This window comes from Battus philenor, unplaced genomic scaffold (assembly GCF_028537555.1).
Source record: "Battus philenor isolate CCGP_79_NKW_IND1 unplaced genomic scaffold, ilBatPhil1.0.hap1 SCAF_7, whole genome shotgun sequence".
NCBI lineage: Eukaryota > Metazoa > Arthropoda > Insecta > Lepidoptera > Papilionidae > Battus > Battus philenor.
The window spans coordinates 15,295,831-15,318,811 of NW_027181737.1; the positions used below are offsets into that span (position 1 = coordinate 15,295,831).

The window sequence follows — 22,981 nt, forward strand, 5'->3', positions numbered from 1 at the left end:
TTTGTTGTACGACTACCACAGCATGTGCGGAAGTGGCTAAATATTGGTCCTTTTCTTACTTAGGATGGACTTCCGCAAGAGAAAATCAATGAGATATTTAGGTAGTTCCATCAAAAAATCAATTGAAGTTATTTCAAGAGACTTCAGGCGCTATGTGATATTCCTTAAACAGGGCAGTATCCCGAAGTATTTAACACTATTTGATAGTCATCAAAATTATCAATGAAATAAGAAAGGTCATGATAAAAAATCTGTTAGATGTATATTTTTATGGACTTTTATAATTTTTGGGTCTCTCTTAAAGGTCGCTATGATGACCGGTCTTGCTGTGCCCGCATCCAACAAATTCCCGTGATCTTAATCATGTCGTCTACCTACAAGCCTCTCGTCTACCAGATCGTGATCTAGACTCGAGAATCTTGCAGCCCTAACGGTCAACGGTTACACGAGCAATGTACTCTGCCCGCTGCCATTTCAGATGAGCAATTCTTCAAGCTACGTGGGTGATCTTGATTCTTCTGCGCATCTATCTGGTTCTATCTTGGATTGCTCTATAAGCCTTCAACCTTCTTATGAGGCCCGTGGTAAGTGATCACATCTCGGATCCATATGTCATCACCGGCAACACCCAAAACCTTCGCCTACATTGAAGTATTTTGGACGAGAAGAGGTTCCGGAGCTTCTTGAACGCTGCCTGAGTTGGGTTTACCAAGTTGGAAGGCTTGTCCCAGGTATATATAGTCGTCTAGAACTTAACGCCGTAACTCCTCCGACGACTACTTCAGTCAAGTCATTTTTACTTCAGGGGTAGCGTATACACGCATACCCCGGGACGGGCTATCGAAAAATAGCACGGCGCGAGAGAATACCGCGTGGCGATCCCTGACCGGGAAATACCGCGGTCCCCCGTATAGCGCAGAGGGCGACCACCGGGGGGAGGTTTTAGTTTGTAGGAATCCCACATACCCCTGTCCTCCCCCCAGAGGCAGGGCATCTTGAACACCAGAAGATTTCCCCCACCGAAACAAAAAAAAAGTCATTTTTACTTCAATAACGAACATTTTTTTAATTTTATTAAAATTTATCATAAAAAACACTTTCTAATGGCATATTTATTGAAGCCCTTATCACTAGGACTATTTATACTTATCACCTACATGTACGTAATGATAAGAATTCCAGGTGACACTTCCTCATCTATAACAGCAACCTTAAACTTAAAGCTGCAAGTGTTTCAAATACGCCCTCTATCATAAAGTCCACGACAAACACAGTTTGATACTTTTATAATCACTTTAACAACATATTTAATATACTATTAGAGAAGATCATTCGTAAACACTATAATAGGTTAGATAGTATTAAATATCGTATAAAATTTGTTATGTGTCAAACATATAACCCAACAGTATATTGTAAAAGTACACAATTTTCGAAAAAATAGTTATCTATTTATATATTTATTAACATTCTTATACACATAGAAAAGATTAACATATGTCGACTATATATTGTCATAATTATTCTTCTCTTGACTTATAAAAGTACTCATGATTGATATATCGTGGAACACAATATGAACAAATAAATAAATTGATTGCATTTGGTCATTTTAGCAAATGTACTTGAATTACAATAATTTCTTTTCAGGCTGTATTATCAGGATATTAGAAAGGATTGGGATTAGGATATAGGATTGCAACTGCTCACAAAAAAGTTCCTAGAGGATGCATACCATAATACCACACTGCGATCGCCTCCTCGCCTGCCAGGCGCGGCGATTATGGTATATTCCTCCTTAGATATCTTTTAAGCTGAGACGATGAAGGCTGTTGATTTCTATAATAAAAACAATTTCTATGATCACGTCTAAGGCTATATCCTAAATTAGTGTGATACGTTTAAACTGAATATTTGGTTAGAATTTTAAATTAAGAATTTCATCTGTAATATGCACATATGGAATTTAATCACTAAACAAGACTCATATAAGAACCCTGTGACTTGCAGTACAATATTGTACAAAGGTAACGTAGTATGTATAATGCTATGAACAGAAAATAAAAAAAAAAACAATTTTGTTATAAATAAAAATATGTTTAATTATAATATTTTAAAATTTTGTAGGATATAAAAAATACATATTAAAGTTGTAAATTTCTAATGTATAATTAAATATGGACAATTAATGTTATTATATCGTTACGAAATTTGCGCCAAACATAATTTATATTAGCTAAGGATTGCAGTTTAAAAAACCGTTCAACCTGACGAATATGAAAATTAAAAAAAAAATCAAAATATTCTATATTCAAAAAGGCTGTTACAATTTCAAATCGTCAATCAACATAAAATGTTGGCATTGTTGTCACTATATGAAGCTACCGCCAGCTCGGAAGGCAGTTCTGCTAAAAGCCGGCGAGAAACTCAACAGTTACTCTTTACAAATATAGTTTTATAAAGAGCGCGCGACAATACTTAGCTTCCTGAGTGAGCATCAACAACATATAATTCAACAATCGAAAAAATTGCCAGTAACCATTGTTGCTTCTATAAAAATATGCCCAAGTAGAATAAAGACCCGAAGATACCACAAATACTTCAGGTAAAAACTTATAAAAACCTGGAATTTGTGAGAAATAGCGGGAAAAAATATAAAGGATTGACTGCTCCACCTAAAGATCAGGATTAAAAAGCGAACATCACCATATGCACAACCGCAAGGATATTAAAATAGCATCATCTCTCGTTTTACCACGCCTAGTGTAAAAACTTGTTAGTATAAGGATCAGGAATTTAATTTATTACAACTCTAGCACACATTGCCGGGGTCACAGATTTGGTATGAGTTACACCCTTCAGTATGGATGGTAGAAGTTGTACAGCCCTCACGGGTCAGAAACTTTTGTGTGATAAAGGTATATACTCTTTGACGCCTCGGACAGCACAAATTGGTGGGGTCACATATTTGATACGAGTTACACTCGTAAGCATAGACTGGTCTCCAAAGCTCTGTACGAATCGCTTTTGTATGAGGACACCGTGACACCTTGTCTCGCAGCTTTGACCGCAGACGGCACGGGTGACACTCCGGCAGACGGTACGGGTCGCACCCCGCTAGACGGCACGGGTCGCACCCCGGCAGACGGCACTGGTCGCACCCCGGCAGACGGCACGGGTCGCACCCCGGCAGACGGCACGGGTCGCACCCCGGCAGACGGCACGGGTCGCACCCCGGCAGACGGCACGGGTCGCACCCCGGCAGACGGCACGGGTCGCACCCCGGCAGACGGCACGGGTCGCACCCCGGCAGACGGCACGGGTCGCACCCCGGCAGACGGCACGGGTCGCACCCCGGCAGACGGCACGGGTCGCACCCCGCTAGACGGCACGGGTCGCACCCCGGCAGACGGCACTGGTCGCACCCCGGCAGACGGCACGGGTCGCACCCCGGCAGACGGCACGGGTCGCACCCCGGCAGACGGCACTGGTCGCACCCCGGCAGACGGCACGGGTCGCACCCCGGCAGACGGCACGGGTCGCACCCCGCTAGACGGCACGGGTCGCACCCCGGCAGACGGCACTGGTCGCACCCCGGCAGACGGCACGGGTCGCACCCCGGCAGACGGCACGGGTCGCACCCCGGCAGACGGCACGGGTCGCACCCCCGGCAGACGGCACGGGTCGCACCCCGGCAGACGGCACGGGTCGCACCCCGGCAGACGGCACGGGTCGCACCCCGGCAGACGGCACGGGTCGCACCCCGGCAGACGGCACGGGTCGCACCCCGGCAGACGGCACGGGTCGCACCCCGGCAGACGGCACGGGTCGCACCCCGGCAGACGGCACGGGTCGCACCCCCGGCAGACGGCACGGGTCGCACCCCGGCAGACGGCACGGGTGCGTGGAGCGCGGCGCCGCAAGTGAGTCGGCGCGCGAGATAAATCGGCTCGTGCTCGAGACTATTTCGGTGGAGGCGGGGCGGCCAGTCGCGCGCCGGCTGCCGACGCGAGAGCACGCCGGAGCGTGCGCGGAGCGCGAGCGCTGCGATGGAGCGATGAGGGTGTGCGGGCGCGCGGCGTTGTGCTGGGCCCTGCTGTGCGTCGCCGGAGGCCTGGCGGCGCCGCGCCGCCTCTACTGCGAGCGCGCGGACGTGGCGTGGCGGGCGTACCGCGCGCCGGCCGCGTTCGAGGCGCGCGTGCAGTCGCTGGCGCGCGACGCCGCCTCCGCCACCGTGCTGGTGCGACGCGTGCTGCGGCGGCAAGCGCGCTGGCCGCGCGAGCGTGCTGTGCTGCGGTTGCGGCTACCCGAGGCGCTGCCGCCTGGCGCTGCGCCGCCCTGCGCTGGTCGCCACGAGGCGCCGCTGCGCGCCGGCCGGAGCTACGTTGTGTTCGCCGAGCGCCGCGGCCGCGCAGCCACCGCGCTGGGCCCGCCGCTGCGCCGCTCCGCGAAGCTGCTGCGCCGCATCCGCGCCGTCTACGAGCCCGGCTACAGTGAGTGCCCACACACCACGCCCGGGCCTGGCTCCCGCGAGGCCCGAGCGCGATACACATATCGAACATAAGTCAATACAAACCTTCAAACTAACCCTAAACACGTACGCCGGCATCGACGAACATCGTGCGGTTCGGTAGAGTTAAAATAGAAAACCATTAGCCCGTCCGCGCAGTGTTATTGTATTTTTAATATGCCAATAAATTTAAACGCTAACAAATATGCAGTCGCAGGTGCATCGTGGAACAAGTAGCTATTGCGTGTCCATTTTAGGCACAAGTATAGTGGGCACTCGGTGCGGCGAGCGAGCGTGCCGGTGCGTTATTTATGCACCCTTATTAACGGTCAGGTGCCGGTGGGGGACGGTGAACAGTATCGCTAAACATTCATCAACTCCTTAACGATCTATTATGAAACGAAAAAAAAAATCGCATGCTCCGCCTGACGGAAGTGTAACTGCAATTCAAAGACGTAATCTAGGATTAAAATCAACAACGATTACGTATTCCCAGTGTTATAGTGCGACGAGAAAAAATATATAAGGTCGTGATGAAATCACTACTGAAGCTATATTTCTATATTCATTACCGCGTGCCATAGATCTATAGTGTTGATATAACGTTCTTCGTCGGCAATGTAACGTGTGCCTTGTGTAACAATAGAATCATCGGCAGCGATCTAATTCATGAATCGTCATAGCAATTGACATGGGTACGCGGGGCACGACGCTCCGGAAATAGCAAGTGCCGAAAAAACTGATCCGCGAACTCGCGAGAGGTCGCAGCGACAGAGTCCGACAAGTCGCAACTGGAGCATGAAATGACGTCATCACCATTCAAGTGTCTCCGTCACTAATCGGCCTCAAGTTTTTACCATCAGTTCATTATGCACTAAGGTGATAATGGCGAAAAAGCCGTCACCATATTCCATCTGTGCAAACCTTTATTTTTTTAATTATCTTTAATTTCTCTCTGCCTTATCACAATTGGACGTAATTTCGAAAACAATCTGACCATACATATTTATAAAAAAGTTACAATTAAATGACTTATCTTAAAACGAAAATCATCGAGAGAACTTAAATTTACCACAAATAATAAATCTATAACATATATATATAAAAATGCAAAACGAAGTCGTTCTAACCTTTGGCGAAGTAAACTATGATTGACAACAATAGTTTTAAATCTTTTAAAAATGACCTCTATCGTAGGAAAACGTTTTATTAAGTCTATTATTGGATTTTATTCGCATATCTACAAAAAATTGCCGATTCGTTCTAGAAATTTTCGAGAGAAATTAAATCATCTTTGAGTCATTAGATATATATATACTTACATATACATATATATGGGAGCAATTTGACGGTTAAGGAAGGCATTTCAAAAATGGACTCTACATTTTATGTATTATATATATATATATATATATATATATATATATACAATTTACCCACGTGGGTGTATGTGGGTGTACATAATTTTACAAAAATATAGCATGCCATATAAACGGTTGAAAAATATCGGGTTTAAATCGAAGCTGCTGCCCATTTAAACAACAATATTATATTTTTTTCAATTTAGTTCAGTTCTTGGATGTTTTACCACAGAATTAAACTTAAACAATTTCGTGACAGGAGATCACATATATACATGAAAAGCTCATGTAACAGAAGCAGAAGGTATATAAAAGTTAAAAAATAATGTTTACAATCCGAGATAATCTGAGAGTCTATCTCCCGTCTCGCGGCCACGGGAGAGGCGCTTAGTGCAATGTTTACAATCGTCTCTCATCCACTACATGTTTACAATCCACTCCGTACATTTAACCTTTTAATGCTCGCTTCACTCTCATTGTCCGAATGTAAATCTGTCTCGTCTTGATCCGCGAAATGAATTATCCGCGTCAGAATTTCTGGCCGTGTGTTCTCGGCGTTAGCGGTTTTTTGGGCGCCTATAAATACGTCGATAGTGTTTACTCCGTTGGCATTCCCCGTCTCTTTAATTATAGTGAATATAGATGATCTCAAACCAGACAGTCGATTCCTGGATTTTTGAACATCTGAACTATGAAAGCGTTCCTATCTACCTTCTATCACTTTATGAGTTATCATTACATATTTATATTTTACTACCTGTTCCCGTGACTTCGTCCGCGTGGAATCTATATTTCTTTTATGTTGCTTTAATTATTTTTTTTTTCTAAAACAAAAGTATCTTAAGTTACTCGTTATTACATCAGCCTGCCAGTATAAGTACCGTAAAAATCAGTCCAGCCATTTCAGATATTAGCCGGAACAAACAGACAGACAGACAAGAATTGTTTCAAAAAATTTTTAAAAAATGTCTTTTAGATATATATATACCGTATATATACAGACACCGCAATTTTATTTATTTTTATAGACAATGTATGATACTGTTAACATATCAAGCTAGAAATAATTTCACAAATTATCTCTGTCATTTAAAATACACTAGAGTACTTCATTACGTATATATCTAACAATAAGTGTTATGTAAACATACAACAAAGTTATTTAGGTTCAATGCGTTAAAGTCCATACGCGTTAAAAATTAGTCATTTGTCGTTGTGAAAATTTTATGGTATATTATGGTGTAATGCGAGAATAAAAAAGAACAAAAAGGATTTATTGCTTCTGAAACTTTCACAAAAATTACTGAAAACGGTTGACATTATATACAGGTTTATTAAATCATCTAAGGTTTCATCGTCGTTTCAGGCCATAGGCCTATATTTATATATGCATATATATAAATATTTATATATATATATATATATATATATAATTATGGTATGCAGAGGACAATGCTGCCCATAATATGAAAACTTTTCTTTGAGCTGTGGTAATATACGCAATAATAAAAATAATTAATGCGTAGTTAGAATTATATAAGATTATATCCCGGGAATCGAATCCGAATCGATCGGAAATCTTATCCTCTACCGCTATTCTTCTTTTTTATATTATAGCATAATGTTTTCGTAGGATATATCAATTTTGTACCTTTTTCTATTTTACTTTTTCTCTCAGACAACTGCGAAGCTAGTTTGTTAGATATATACATACACACACACACATATGTGTTTATATATATATATATATAGAATGATTGGAAATAGGTGTAAAGGTTTTAAAGATTGCTAGCTAGCTAAATTTGGTAGAAATTATTTTATAGAACACAAACTAAAACCCAATGGTTTCAAAAATAATAAATAACTTAATGATAATATAACAATCCGTGTTGGCTAATAATACGCGACATAAGAAGACTCGGAGATTCTCTGCGAGATCGAAAGAGAAGTAAAGAGAAGAATTGATCCTTCGAAGTGGCAGTGGTCAAGGCACGTGAAAAGGCTTTACACTTGGTTGACCGATGATATAGTATGTCACTTGGAGGTAGCTGGATGCAGGAGCTGCAAGAAAGAAAGAGATTTGAAAATTCGGATAATAACATGTTAAAATTATATATTGTTAACAATCTTCTTGCAGACTTTACTGATAGAAGTTATTGGTATATCGCATTCCAATATAAATTTAAATTCATTTAAAATATTTCAGAGAGATTACTTTAAACAAGTGCGAGTGAAAAAATACGAACTTTAAAGCTTCTGTCTGTATAAGTAGATATATAAATGTTTGTATATACAGGTCGACTTACTGATAAGAAATTGCCTCGCGTGATAAGACCGCCCATTGTATTTTTTTATTTATGTTAAAATATTATTATTTAAATTAATTTATAATAAATGTTATAAATTGTTTATGTTAAATATTTGCTATTAGTAATTTAATATTGACAAAATAAACAAATAATTTATTTTTTTGATGAAAATTAAAATCAAAAACGATATCAGATTAAACAAATAATAAAAAATAATATAAGTAAATTGACAAATTTAAAAATATTTCAAAGTCAAAGAAAAATATTTGATTAAATGTTGAATTCCAAAAAAAATAATAAATATCAATATAAAAATTTACAATTAAATAATATATATATATATATTTATTTATATTTTCTTCATTATATATATATATATAATGAAGAAAAAAATGAGTTTTAAATAAGATACTTTTTTCGATTCAATCATTACCAGATTATGCTATAATAGTCGACATAATTTAAAAATATCGTTACAACATTTAAGAAAATAAATATTTATTAATTTCATTTTTTTTAAATCAAACTGAACTTCATTGACTGTGTCGACTGTCCTTTTATTTAGTCAAATTAATTATTTGCATGCAAATAAAATTTAAAACTATTTTCTAATAATTTCAAAGACGTAATTTCTCACGGGCGTAGGTAAAGGCAGCCATTTTGTTTTGTTATTTTAACACTATCCATTTCTTTCTATTGTATGTACAATAAATGGTATTAAATGAATATAAATCAATCTGTACTAGTCTCTCACTGAGTCAGCGGATTGTTGAAATATATTTAGAATGCACTGCCTCACTCCTAGGTATTGACTCAGTCTTTTCCTACTTATATATTTAGATCATTTCAAGAGATTTATGTGATGCGATATATCATATACAAAAAGCAAAGTAGAAGCCGTTTACAAAATTCATTTAACGATATATCAAAATTAATTATTGCATATCTATCCCTACAGACTGTGTTGCCAGAAGTAAAAAAAAAATAATTAATTTAACTTATTGTAGAGTAAGGCTCTGCCAAAAATTATATTACTATTTTTAAAAGTATATTTGAAATAAATTGTTATAATTAAAAAAAATAATAATACATTTAAAAAAACGACAAACTCTAACGTGTTTATTGTTAGTTCTTATCGATAGATGGCGCGTTACGAACTAACCTAAATTTAATTTTAAGTTACAGTTATGTATGATTAGAAATAATTGGGAAAGATATAAAACTTGTAAAATAAGCATTAACTGCCTTAAAAAAATTACATATATAGATACCGTGACAACTAGACTGTACCAAAGTTTTGACTGCATAAAATTCCGCAAAACATTATTGGATAATCATTTACAAAATTGAAAACGGATTTTAAAAGTAAATGAACAGAAAAAGGCATATGATATAGATATAGATACGTCGTTGATTATTTTGATTTAATTTAGCCAGTGGCGTACCTAGAACTTTTGCCGCCCGGGGCGATCTCCAGTTTGCCTTTCTATTATATGTCAATCAAATAGTGGTTTTTGATTCAAAAAAAAATATTGATATATCACTTCAAAGTAATCATATAAACTTTCCAAAAGAAATGACATTTATAAACTGACATCAAAAAATTTTAGTTAGGAAAAATTGCCGAACAAAGTCGTAAAGATCCTTTTACGAATTCAACGAATTTTAATGAATACAATAAAATAAAATTATCATCTTGTTCTTGTATTAGAATCCAAAATTTACACTAAAATGCATTAATATACACTGAGGAATAATATTCGAAATCATAAATTTAATCATAATTTATATAAATCAAATATTAAACTTATAATAATCATTTATTATTCAAGAAAGAAAATAAATTTGAAATGAAAAAGTTGCTTTTTACAACTATAAGTAAATATAAAAAATGCCGCCCCAAGGTAAATGCCGCCCGGTGCGGACCGCACCTACCGCCCCCCCCTAGGTACGCCACTGAATTTAGCCTATATCTGATAACGTCAGTATGTATAAATCTGTTGTTGAACTATTGAGGAATTAGATGCCGGTCTCGCGCCGGCGCGAGATGCCTATAGACCAAATTTCATGAGCCAGTACGGCGCCGGCATCGCGCGATGTAACATCTAACTTAGTTCGCAAAATATTGTTTTTTTCTTATTTTTTATAATTTTTTTTATTGCACTTGCAATATCAGTACGAGAAAGAGTGCCACGTGTCAAAAAACGCGAGACACGGTACTGAATGAAATCCTTTCGCAGTGCCGGTCTCGCGCCGGCGCGAAATGCCTACCGACCAAATTTCATGAGCCAGTACGGCGCCGGCATCGCGCGATGTAACATCTAACTTAGTTGGACAAATATTTTTTTTTTAATTACCATTTACGTTTTTTTTTATTGCGATTGCGATTTTAATATCAGTACGAGAAAGAGTACCACGTGTCAAAAAACACGAGACACTGTACTGAATGAATTCCTTTCACAGTGCCGGTCTCGCGCCGGCGCGTGATATTTTTTATTTATTTTATTTTAACACCTTATATATGCAATATACTTAATTAAAAACATTTGAATTCTATTGAAACAAATAAACAACAAGAAAGTTGTCATTTCTTGACTCCTATGTTCAAGACTACCAGTGAAGCTGTTAAAACATGTGTTGTGTAGTATCTTGTTTCTTCTCCACAATAACATCTTGCTTAGAAGAGTAGAGACAAAAATGAAATAGATAAATAAATATTAATTTGACAGTCGAATAAATAAGTTAGATAAATTATTTTTTCTATGTTTTTAACTTATAAACATTTAATGTATACGTAATGGTGTTGTATATACGCATACCGTCTTAGCAAAGCTGTTTTCTTATTGAAGCTTTTGTTTTACGAAGGCATACGGACTTCGTTCCGCTTTGTGTGCTCTCCATTATGCCGGCTTCGCTTCAGCGACTGCCGGCTTCTATTAGAAATATTAACATGGCTTATATTATATTATGTTATCACCGGTCGGCTTTTTAATCACTTTAGATGTACGGATAACTCTGTCTGTGTGTTTGCCGAGTAGAAATCTTTCGAAACTCTACACGTCTCACACTACCATGACCGATTTGAATTTAATTACTCTACGGAATTGAGGGGGAGACAATGTACATATAAATTTATATTATTCATCATCTTACTACAATTTTATATACATCTCAATATACAATGTTCGTAATAAAACATGAAGGTATATGAAGGATACACAAAATTTTCTTTATCTAATATATAAAATTCTCGTGTCACGGTGTTCGAACTTGAACTCCTCCGAAACGTCTTGACCGATTATTACCAAATTTTACATGCGTATTCAGTATGTCTGAGAATCGGCTACTATGTATTTTCCATACCCCTAAGTGATAAGGGTGGTCCACCCCTAAATTTTATTTTTAATTTTTTAGACAATTTTTTTGGTTTTTATTTTATTATGATACAGCATACAAAAATACATACAAATCTAAATTTTTACCCCTCTACGATCAACCCTTATCTTACATTTGTTAATTAAAAACTTTAATTTTTTTTTTGAAAAACAACGTTTGCGGGATCAGCTAGTTATATATATAAATTAAAAATATTTTACTATCTGTCTACATTCCGTAACATATTCCACGATGATCATTTTACACATGGTGATTATAAATAGGATCTCTAAAAAGGTAAATATATAGCTAGTTTGATTTCTAAATAGAAAAGTAATAAAATAACAAAAAGACAATTTTTTAAGGCTTTTAGAGAAATACAGGATGATTAGATATAAGTGCAAAGCCTTCAAAGTAGTGACCTGTGATGAATCTATCCAAAAATCAATGAATTTAAAAATAATAATGTAATGATAATATAAGAAAACAGTGTTTTCGAAATTCAAATTGCTACGTATTAGAGTTAATTATTGTTTATTTTCTGTCCCTGCACTCTGTGATATCAGTGATCACTTTATACAGTATGATTAAAAATAGATATAAAAGCTTTAATAATGTAAATATGTAGCCAGTTTAATTTTAAAAATAATAAATAGGGTAAAGATAAAATAGTAATAAAAAACGAAAGATCTATTTGTGTGTGGTTATTGAAAAAATACAGGATGTTTAGTTATATGTATAAAGGCTTCAAAGTGATGACGTTTGGTAAATCTATCCAAAAATCAAACGTTTTTAAAAATAATATATTACGTAGTGACAATATAGTATTAAAAAATATATATAATATTCGGATTATTACATATTAAAATTAATTTTTTTTTTAACTTTTCATTAAGAATTTAAAGTCTTGTCGCAAACCAAGAGATAAAATAAGCTAATAATATTTAAAAGTGATCACTTTAGATAAGGTGATCAGAAATATATGTAAAAGATTTTTAGGTTTTCTCTACAAATTTGATATACATTTCCTTTAAACCTTTTATACCTTTAACCAATAAACCCATTGTTTTGGTTAGCAGGCGATGTATATGCTACAATATTTAAAATCCATCAGTCTCCACATAGTTCATGAATCATAGAATTGGCATTATCGCGTAGATATTTCGGGAACCTTACCTATAGTAAAATGTAAGTCAGGGTTGTCACTGCCGAGATATTTCATTTATAGACATGCTCAACAATGGATAGTTTTAATTATTAGTGATTTCCTTGCCCAAAAATAGTATCCAATGATTGTTGTAAGACATTTCGGAAACATGCTATCTTAGTAAAACAAACAATGTATATACCGCATTAATCGAGGGTTGCCACTACTGAGATATTTTATTATTAGATACATATATTGGATTGCGATGGAAATATTTTATAATTACGTGACAGTTGTAATACTTAGTGATTTCTTCACCCCAAAGCAGTATCCAATGATTGTAATGACATTTCGGAAACATACCGTCTTAATAAACCAAGCAATGTATATACCACATTATTTAAAATGTATCGTAGTCTTTACATTGATATACCGGGAGTTTAGCTTCGGTAAATTTATTATTGATTCAAGGGTTGTCACAACCATCTATACAAAGTAAAATTTAAATATAAAAATGTAACAAAAATAAATATGTCAAAAGTAGTATTCTGGAGATGAAAGCAAGGTAAGAAAGGATAAAAAATAATGGAAATGAACGATAAATTATGTCATTAATAAAAGAACGAGAAAGAAGACGTGAAAAATATATTGAGAAAGACAAAAGATGAGGATAATATTAAAATTATTAAGTAAAAAATTATTTAAGAAAAATAATGTCCTTGTGTACACAAGATGTACAAGAGGATTCCAAAAAACAGGGCCACAAAATAAGTTCCGAGATATTTTACTATTACGTAATTAATACACGTTTTCTTTAAGTTGTCTAAAACGTATGTTCTTCTGTAAAAATTAACAGAAAAATATCTTTTAAGCTTACGGTTATAACTTGAATAACTTAATTAAGTTACAATTAGCTTAGTCTTATAGTTTAAAAAAAATCACTTTTAATATATTTTTTAAAATTTAATACTCAACAAAATCACACAGACTACTAATAAATATAGCAAGGTTAGATTAAACGAAATATAATGTTATATCAATTAGCTAATAGATATAATAGGAGAAAATTGGAAAATTTTGGAAAAACAGATACCTAGCGCAAATCACAGTTTAAAAATTTATTAAAAAAATAATACTCTCGTACATTCGAAAAATATTGCATTCTATTCCAGAATCAAACCAAAAAAATTTAATAACCTATACTTCTGGCGGCCGGCCCGCCATCAGTTCATGATTTGCCCGAGTGGCCCCTAGTCTTAATAAGTCTGTGCAACCATGCCTTAGAAGGTCTCACAACCGCACCTCAGACATGTTTATTTATAATTTTCTTTGTTAGAGAAATTTATTTCGCAATCAAAAAATATTTTATTATTTTAAAGGTTACTTTTAAAGGTAGATCGGTGAGAAGTGTTATTTGCGATATTAAGTCGCAGGTTCGTTTCAGGATACAACCTTCTATAATTTTTATTAGTTTCTTTTTAATAATAAGCATTTACATCAATTTAATTTTAATTTTGTAAATGCTAGTCCAATAATGTTTGCGAAATTTTATTTAAAAAATCTGATTCAGTTTATTACAAATGAATTAGAGAATTTCAGTCAAAACTTGTAGTCGGTGCCTTGTAAATACACTATGGATGTCCTCTGGTTACTTTTTATTTATTTTTAATAATTGTAAACGTACAAGAGAGGCCAATGAAAGAATGTTGATCTCATTAAACCGATTTTTAAGTAGATATGGACCTAGGCCATAAATCGTGTAAAAGCATCCACCAGTACATTGTTAAATTTGTGTCAAAAATTATAAATAAATGTAACGACAAGGTTGAATTATTTAGTTTTACTTACGAGGAGACGCTCTCTTGAGGGCATGGTGAATGTTAACCCATTCCACTCCAATGTCGAGTGTCACTCGACACTGATTTTGTTCCACGAGCTCCACTGTCGAGTGATACTCGACATGGTGTAATACTTCTTTTTGCGGAAAATTATAAAACAGGAAATATTTTTGTTACTAAAATATTTGAATCGCGAATGAATGAAACATATTCTAGAATCGCAAGATATTATAATTCAATTAAATTTTATCGATGCTACATAACAGCCTTGGAGTGGAAAGGGTTAAATGTTGTTATTGTGAGGTTGTAATCAACTCTGTGGGCATGATCGCGCGGCACCGCCGGGCCCATTGATTCGTGACCATTATGTCGTCATTGGCGGATACACGCTTTGCTCGCAAGGCCGGAGCTCCTATGATCCACTCGTCCCATTGTTTGGGTCCATCCATCGGTATCGAACGAGAACCCGACACTTGACAGCCGAATTGAATTTGATTTCATTTTGTTGTTCAAAAATTTACCCAATATTAACTATATGTTATTAGTTCAAACGTGGTAGTTTGTTTAAATATTTGGAACTGTTCTTTTTGGCAATTTAAGACGGAACATTGCAGTGGGAAGCAATTAGGTAACTGATGATGAACATAAATTGAAGACTAGACTCTTCAACATTACATTTATTTATCTATTTACCTCCAACAGCGACAATTGGATCAAACAAACACAAAATATAACTTCAAATTATATATAATAAAAATAATACAGTCATAAATAAAAAAATGTAATTGTTATATCAAATCATCATATTTAATATTAATAACAATATATTAACTATATATATATGACTAAGAAAAATTAAAAATAATATAAAAATAATTAACAATTGTACACCGATCATTTGAACGTAAATAATGCTTTAAAACTTTGCTGAAAACATATCAATTTTGTTTAACAACGAGTCTTTACTTTTTGATCTATTCTAAGTTTACATTTTTATATATATTATTTAATTGCCTATTTTTACACTTTTGTTTACAATTTTTATCTTTCGCTCAACTATTGTTTCTTTTTATCACGTTTTTCCGCAATCGTTCTGCACATTTTAAGGAACGTTGGTCTTGCTTCCTTGTCGTTGATTAGCGAGGCCATAGAGTCCTCGCTAACCTTTATGCCTAAACGGCAGTCCTCCAAATGCGGGACAGTGGGCTACCAGGTGGACCACGGTCTGGTCCACGCCCGGGCAATAGAAGCACGAGGAGTCCTCCTTGAACGTAAACCAGTGAAAATACTCAGAGAACCCCCGTACCCCGTGAACAGCTGGAGCAAAACCGCGTCCACCTCGATACTGCGGAGCACGCGATAGGATAGAATAGATAGGCTGAGAGCTAGTGAAAGTTTAAGCTTCCCACCTCAAAAACCTGCGACTCCAATACTGTAGTACTTGATCCTCCAATGTATATGATTGGTGAACATCATTTTCCTCAGAGCCGTCGTGAGACGCGTCCCCGCGCTGACAGACGTTGCCTCCGAGTGGGATCTGTCCTCTGCCGATCCCGTTCCGCCTACTTCTAGACCACCGCGGTCTTAGCCTTGTGGAGTTTTTTTTTTTTTTAATGGCCTACGCTATTGGGGAGCATCTCGTTCCACCCCTATTTATGTAGGAAAAGGGATTTTATTTCACTTTATTATTTTTTTCACTCACAGAGATCTGCAGTACTAATTCTGCCAGTTCTAGTGTGACTCAGGTAGACTGTTCCCCCCCCCCCCCGAGTGGTGTTAGGGGGAGCGGTCCTCGTTTTGGATGTGCAGAAATTGTTCTTGTAAAAATAAAACACAGCTAAAACCATTTCTTCGATATATATATATATTAATTATTTTAATATGCACATGCTCGTTCATTTCAATTTTCAATACGTAAATCCATTATTTAACCTTTTTTATGTATTAAATGGCCTAAAATTCTACAGGTCAGTCAGAAAGTTAAAACTAACGTTATTTACTGGTTCAGTTTAAATTTAACCCGCCGGTTAAACTTACATCGAAACACGTTTGAGTGAAATTTTTGTAACAAATACCGGCCGAGTGCGACGAATTGAAAGGTCAGCAATTCGACGGGATCGCGATATTTTTTTGTCGTAAAAACCTGCAAATGTCACTGTGTCGTTGGTCACGGCACGGTGACAGGTGACAGGTGATATGAAATAGTTTCAAGATTTATAACCGCTTGGTTGATCATTAAATATATACTCCGGTCTTTGCAGATCGTTCTTGGTATGACGAGAATATATATATACAGTATAAAAAAATAATGCTTGTCTGTATGTCCTTTATGGAATCGTAAACTATGCATTTTATCATAAGATAATGTTCAGCAAAATTATTGTGCCTAAGCCTACGAAGGTTTCTGACTAATTTTCGACAAATGGCAACACTGTCATTCCAATGCATTTGGTATATAGCCGTGACAGTTGAATCTGATTTGAATTGAAACTAAAACAGCAAACGTATGATAACGTTTTGCGTTGTGGGTGATGTGAGAATTTATGTGAATTGCGGAATTAATGTCTATATAAGCCAGACATTAATTTTTTTTTTATTTTGTATATCAAAATAAATACAAAAAAAATTAAAAAAAAGTTGTTATATTCCACGCGGACGAAGTCGCGTGTCACAACTAATCTATATATATAAAAATGAATGAGCGTCTATCTGTGTGTACTAGATAGATTCATAAACCATACATCAAATTGCAGTAAAAATTTGGTAAATTTTTGGGTACATACCGCGGTTATACAGGTTTTAGTAAAATTGTTTTTATTTTTAATTACTATACTTTTAACAAGTTTTTATTTTTAATCAACAACATATTCACCTTCGTTATCAACAACCTTTTGTTGTCTAGTATACAAATTTTCAATGCCGGAGCGGTAACAAATTAATCGGTTTTCTGTAAAATATGTCGACAGAAACGACATTACTTTCCAGTCCCCCTAATACACACATATTTATATAGACACACACACATGTATATATATATATATATAGTACAATGTTTACGGAGTTATTCGGATGTTGTCAAAGTGCGTGCCACACGTCTCTCCCCGGCGACCTATGACGACAGTTTGGCGCCTGATCCACTCTATTTAATTAGTAAAAGGCAGTTACGACCGTCTATATCAGGGGTGACCAACCTTTTTATTCAACGCGCCAATTTAATTTAATATTTCTTTTGACAGGCCGCACATAATGTTACACCAATTATCAATTTATATAACTTTATTTATAATACTGAATTAAATAAAAATAAAGAACAAAAACGTATTACGAGTTGTTTGTCAATGTTCTATTGATATACGCTGATTAACATCAGTTGAAATTGAGCGAGAAGGCTCGATCGGCGATCATTTTTTAATTATTCTTTTGGCTTAGTACGTTTATTTTTATGATAATAATAAATTTTATAACAATATATAACATTTTATTATAATTAATTTAATGACAATAAATTAATGGAATAAAGTCGATAAAATAAATTTAAAGATAATTGGCGGGTCGCATAAAAATGTTTAGCGGGCCGCGTGTTTTCCATCCCTGGTCTATACGAACTATCAATTTGGAAATAGGGTGGCGGTATAAACACTAAATATCTCTCATGGCGTTCATTTTGTAAGCAATTTATTTATACATTAATCCCGCGTGGTTAATTGTAATATTAAATGAAAATTAAAGTTCAAATACACCACGATATATTTGACCTCTAAATTTTTATTAAATGTCGATTCTACCGCGCGATGTCCCTTTTATACGTTTACGAACAACTAGCGCCATCTGTCGACGCAGACTGAAACTACAGATCTCCGAAATATCAAGTGTGATAGGAGATATATATCGTAGAAAAAAAAATAATGCAAAATAAATTATGTCAGTTCATGGAAAATATACACAGGATGATCTGTGTAGGTGCTTTTTTATTGAAGCCACCTTTAATCCTCTGCCAAATGTAATTAAATTATAACTTCTTTATTATTTACCTAGATTCCTTATTATAATATTTATTTCCTATTCCATATTTATATTTAATTATCAACTAATTTTATTATGTACATGCACAATGCGTGCCTTTTTTTACAAAAAAATAATTCTATATATTTTAACCTTAGTTTATATAGGTGTCATTTATTATACAAATAGATGGCATTTGGCGCACTGTAAAATAAAAAAAGATATAAAAATATGACCAGTCAATATTATATATTTATTTTTTCCATTACATTTTTTTTTTCAAAAATTCAGAAATTTTGGCACCAATCAAATATGTATATATATATGTGTGCTCCTTGGTGTAAAATACGGTAAAAAACTTTTGTAATTTAACCACAAATATATAATTAGGGAATAAATATACTCTCTTGCTTATTTGGGCCATTTATATGGAACTTAAATATATATTAAAATATTCCAAAATTGAAGTCAATCATATTATGTTTAAATGTATGATTTTTTGCCTTAAAATACGGTTAATAACTTTTCGAATTAATAATCATAAATATACAGTTGCGAAATATACTATCTTCATAATTTTGATCGTATACTGGAGAGTTGGCGAGTTGTATTAGCCTTAAGTATATATTAAAATGTCCGCAAAGTGAATGTTAAAGGAAGATGTACCGCAAGCGATTGATTCTTATTAATCATGGATCATTAGCGCGGCGGGGCGGGCGGCGGGGCGGGCGGCAGGGCCGAGGACGTGTTAAGTGTCAATAAATCAAATATTACGGGAAGATATATAATCAGCGCATGCATGAGATCTCCCCGGGCTGCGGTAGGGCCGTGCGTAATCTGGCCGAACATTAACGGCCACCCGCGAATACGTAATCAGGGTGCGGATACATTCACACTAGATTAGCGGGTAGCGGATTTACAAAATATTTAACTCTTAATAGCCTAGAGTTTATATTTTGATACCAATCTTTTAAACCGAATGTTCACACTGCTATTAGTTTTTTTTATAGGTTGGTTGTACGTATTTTACTCTTGTATAATATTCTTTTCCAACGTACTTAAAAAAAAAAACTATTTTTCCTTTCATCTAGACACTCAAGAACCCTTAATAGCCTAGAGTTTCAATTTTGATACCAATCTTTTAAACCGAATGTTCACATTACTATTAGTTTTTTTATAGGTTGGCTGTACATATTTTACTGTTATATAATATTCTTTCCAAAGAAATTACAAAAAAAACTATTTTTCCCTTCATCTAGACCCTCAAGCAAACACAGTAATATTAAAAAAAAATCACTTTCGTAAATCAGGCTATTAAGGGTTAAAACAAAATTCGGTGCATGCTTCGCTATTTTGAACCATTTTAAGGCTAAACATCCGCTGTCTGACTTAGTATAAAAAAGCTTTCATTAGCAAAAAGCAACCTATATAAATTGATCACTATGAAATGTGTTACATCATTTTTTTATTAAGGGTGAAAGCCTCCTCCGAAGCTTTCCATTGTTCTCTATTTTTGTCAACTTGGAGCCACCCATGACCTGCCGTAGATCTCGTCAACCCATCATAGGAGACCTAGTATACACAGCAAACCAGATCAAAGGGGTGTCTAGACGATTTAATCTTTGTCTAATTTAGGGAATGCCATGCAGGCAAAGATAGTCAACAATAATTAATTTTAATATATAGTAATACGAATTTTGAAAACGGTATTTCATACATTGATTTTTCTAATGGATATACGACACATTGATACCAAATGAGCGATACATTCAACCCTTTCAGGCTATGTTTCCCAGCGTAGGGCCCACGTGCCACAGCGTGGCAATTTTTTGTTAAGATTTACTCTTTCACTTTACTTTAAAAATATATATATTACATATGCAGGCGTAAGAATTTTAGGAAGGCTAAGATGGGGCACATAAAAGATTGAATAATACTGTTTAAAGGTCATAGACCTATAAACAATCATCCTGTATTGTTTTAAATTCGTAAATATGTTACGATAATCAGAGCCATACATTTGACTGTTTTACCTTGGCCATAAATATACGGTGTTGCCAAATATTTTAAAACATAAAAAGTTGCGGGGTACATACTCCATATATATAACAGGAATTCTTTTGCCCAGTAATTTTTGTTCCACATACAAATATATAATTTCATGTTAAAACTTAATTTTAAAATTAAACACACATACAGATGAGAATTATATAAACAAATTTTACCATTAACAATACATTATTACATAATTTAATTACGTAAACTAAAAAAAAATTAACAATAAAAACGTTGTATTATATGTTAATATTCTTATACGATGTTATTTGCTTCAGCTTGCCACTAAGCGTTCGCGCCAACATCTGCGAGGGCTTTTAATAAACCGCTACCAGTATCAACTGTATAACGTTAATTTCGAGTAATATCACATACATTGATCATTGGCAACGTCGCGAAGCGGAATACCTTACTTATAGAACAATCGTTGAACGTGCGTGAGAAATTTCTACTCGCGTAGCTTACGCTCTCATGCGTTCGTACACGCGATAGTTGTGCGCGTGGAGCCATGTGTGAGTAAGAGTGTGTATAGGTTTTGTTTATTTGTTTGCAGTTTCGCGATACGCGCTTGCGCATGTGGGAAGGTCACGCACACGTGTAAAGGCGCGCACATTTGAATTAATCCTTGTGACACTATACAAGCGTTTGCCGGTTCGTATAAAGGTGCTCCGGTGTTTTCCCACGATACGTTTTAGATTCTTGGTGCATTAACATCTGATTTTTCTATTGTTCGTCACGAGGACTGTTATGATTTTGCAGTTTCGCAAATATAACTAAATTGTTATTATTTTGTCATTATATATAGTTTATATAAACGACTTTAGTTTACAAAGAGATTTGGTTAAATGAACGGAAAATAACGGAAACGGTGATTTGATTCTATAATCGCTTGACTTCTACAATCTTTGGGCTGTAAAATTGTAAAAAAAATTTGTTCAAAATCCACAATGAATATTTTACTATACATAGATACTAGATACAAGTTATATATAGATTTATTTTATCTGTGAGAGAGACGACTAATTCTGGCAATACTATATCTACAATGACAGATAGTTTAATACAACTTTAATATATATGAATCCAAATTTAAAAACGCTTTGCCTTACTATATATTCATTACTATTTAATGGAATCAGGCGTTACCTTGCGGAAGTCCATCCTAAATAAGAAAAGGACCAATATTTAGCCACTTCCGCACATGCAGTGGTAGTCGTGCAACAAAGTGCACCGCCCGCCAGCGCGCTGATAAATGCGTATGCGGCAAACAATGCGAATTACACAACTGCCACCGTTAAATCACTCAACAGGTGTTTCACCCCTCCACGGGGTGGACTACTTCATGTGCGGAAGTGGCTAAATATTGGTCCTTTTCTTACATATATTCATTACGTTATTCATTAAACTTATTGTATAGGGTGTAACATACACAAATTGATAGCAAATGAGCTTTATATTCATCCTTTTAAAGCTTTTTTAATCATAACTAATCATCCTGTATACAAGCTGTTCTCTTTGTACCACCAGAAAGTAAGTTTTAGTTATAATTATATATCATACGTGTTCCTTTTCTAAAATTTAAGTCTAAAATCAAAATTATATTCTTTAATAAATCTTATTACAGCATTCAAGAGTTTTTAGTTGATCGAAATGTGTGGAACTTGGTTTATTGACCCATTTACATGATTGATATTATAATGCACGCGTTAAAAATTGTTTAATTTAAAGAGAGCAGCTTATTGCTTATAATGTTAAAATAATCGCAGATTCATTAACGCATGTAAATGCCTACTTGAATAAAGATATTTTGAGTTTTGAAAAAATTAACAAATGTAACATATTTAAAATACACCACTGTATTTATTAATCAGAAGGAAGATATTTGTGTTGTCCCATTAATCAACGTCAAGCCGAATTCTCTATGAATTTTTTTTTTCAAGAAGTTAAATTAAAATAGAACGTAGGTATCATTTAGATTACTTTCTTTGACGAAAATGTTTTTTTTATTAGTCATATCATTAGGGTATGATTTTTTGTCTATGGTTTACATAAAGGTGTAAAAGTGACTTGAAAGTGGAATAAAAAGATTTGTAGCAATTTTAATAAAAAGAAGTAAATAGAGTGCATAAAGATCATTTACTTCTTTGAATAAAAATCATTTTATTTTTTTTTAACATTTCCTAGCATATTTGATTTAATAAATAAATACCTCGTCGACGTCTCATACTGGCCTACCATAAAGATATCTATGGGGGATCAACCATAATCGCCATGCTTGGAAGACGAGCTGGTTCGCAATGTGGTATTATGGTACGCAGAGAACGCTGCTGCCCATCTTCTGGAAACTTGTTTCTGAGCTATGGCAATTTCACTTCCCGGGAACC

The 22,981-nt window shown here is 35.4% G+C and overlaps 2 protein-coding genes across 2 annotated transcripts in view; both read left to right on the forward strand.

The window, feature by feature from the left end:
• The window catches only part of LOC137931219 (uncharacterized), an 82,338-nt gene extending 78,411 nt beyond the window's left edge, over positions 1 to 3,927 (forward strand). Inside the window, exon 2 of the mRNA XM_068774629.1 lies at positions 2,992 to 3,927. Coding sequence (XP_068630730.1) covers positions 2,992 to 3,927 — 936 coding nt within the window. The remainder of the gene's footprint in view (positions 1 to 2,991) is intronic.
• Positions 3,928 to 4,003: 76 nt separating this feature from the next.
• vn (membrane-bound neuregulin protein vein) overlaps positions 4,004 to 22,981 on the forward strand; it is a 124,447-nt gene continuing 105,469 nt past the window's right edge. Inside the window, exon 1 of the mRNA XM_068774347.1 lies at positions 4,004 to 4,493. Within this exon, the coding sequence (XP_068630448.1) occupies positions 4,058 to 4,493 (436 nt within the window). The 5' untranslated portion in view covers positions 4,004 to 4,057. The remainder of the gene's footprint in view (positions 4,494 to 22,981) is intronic.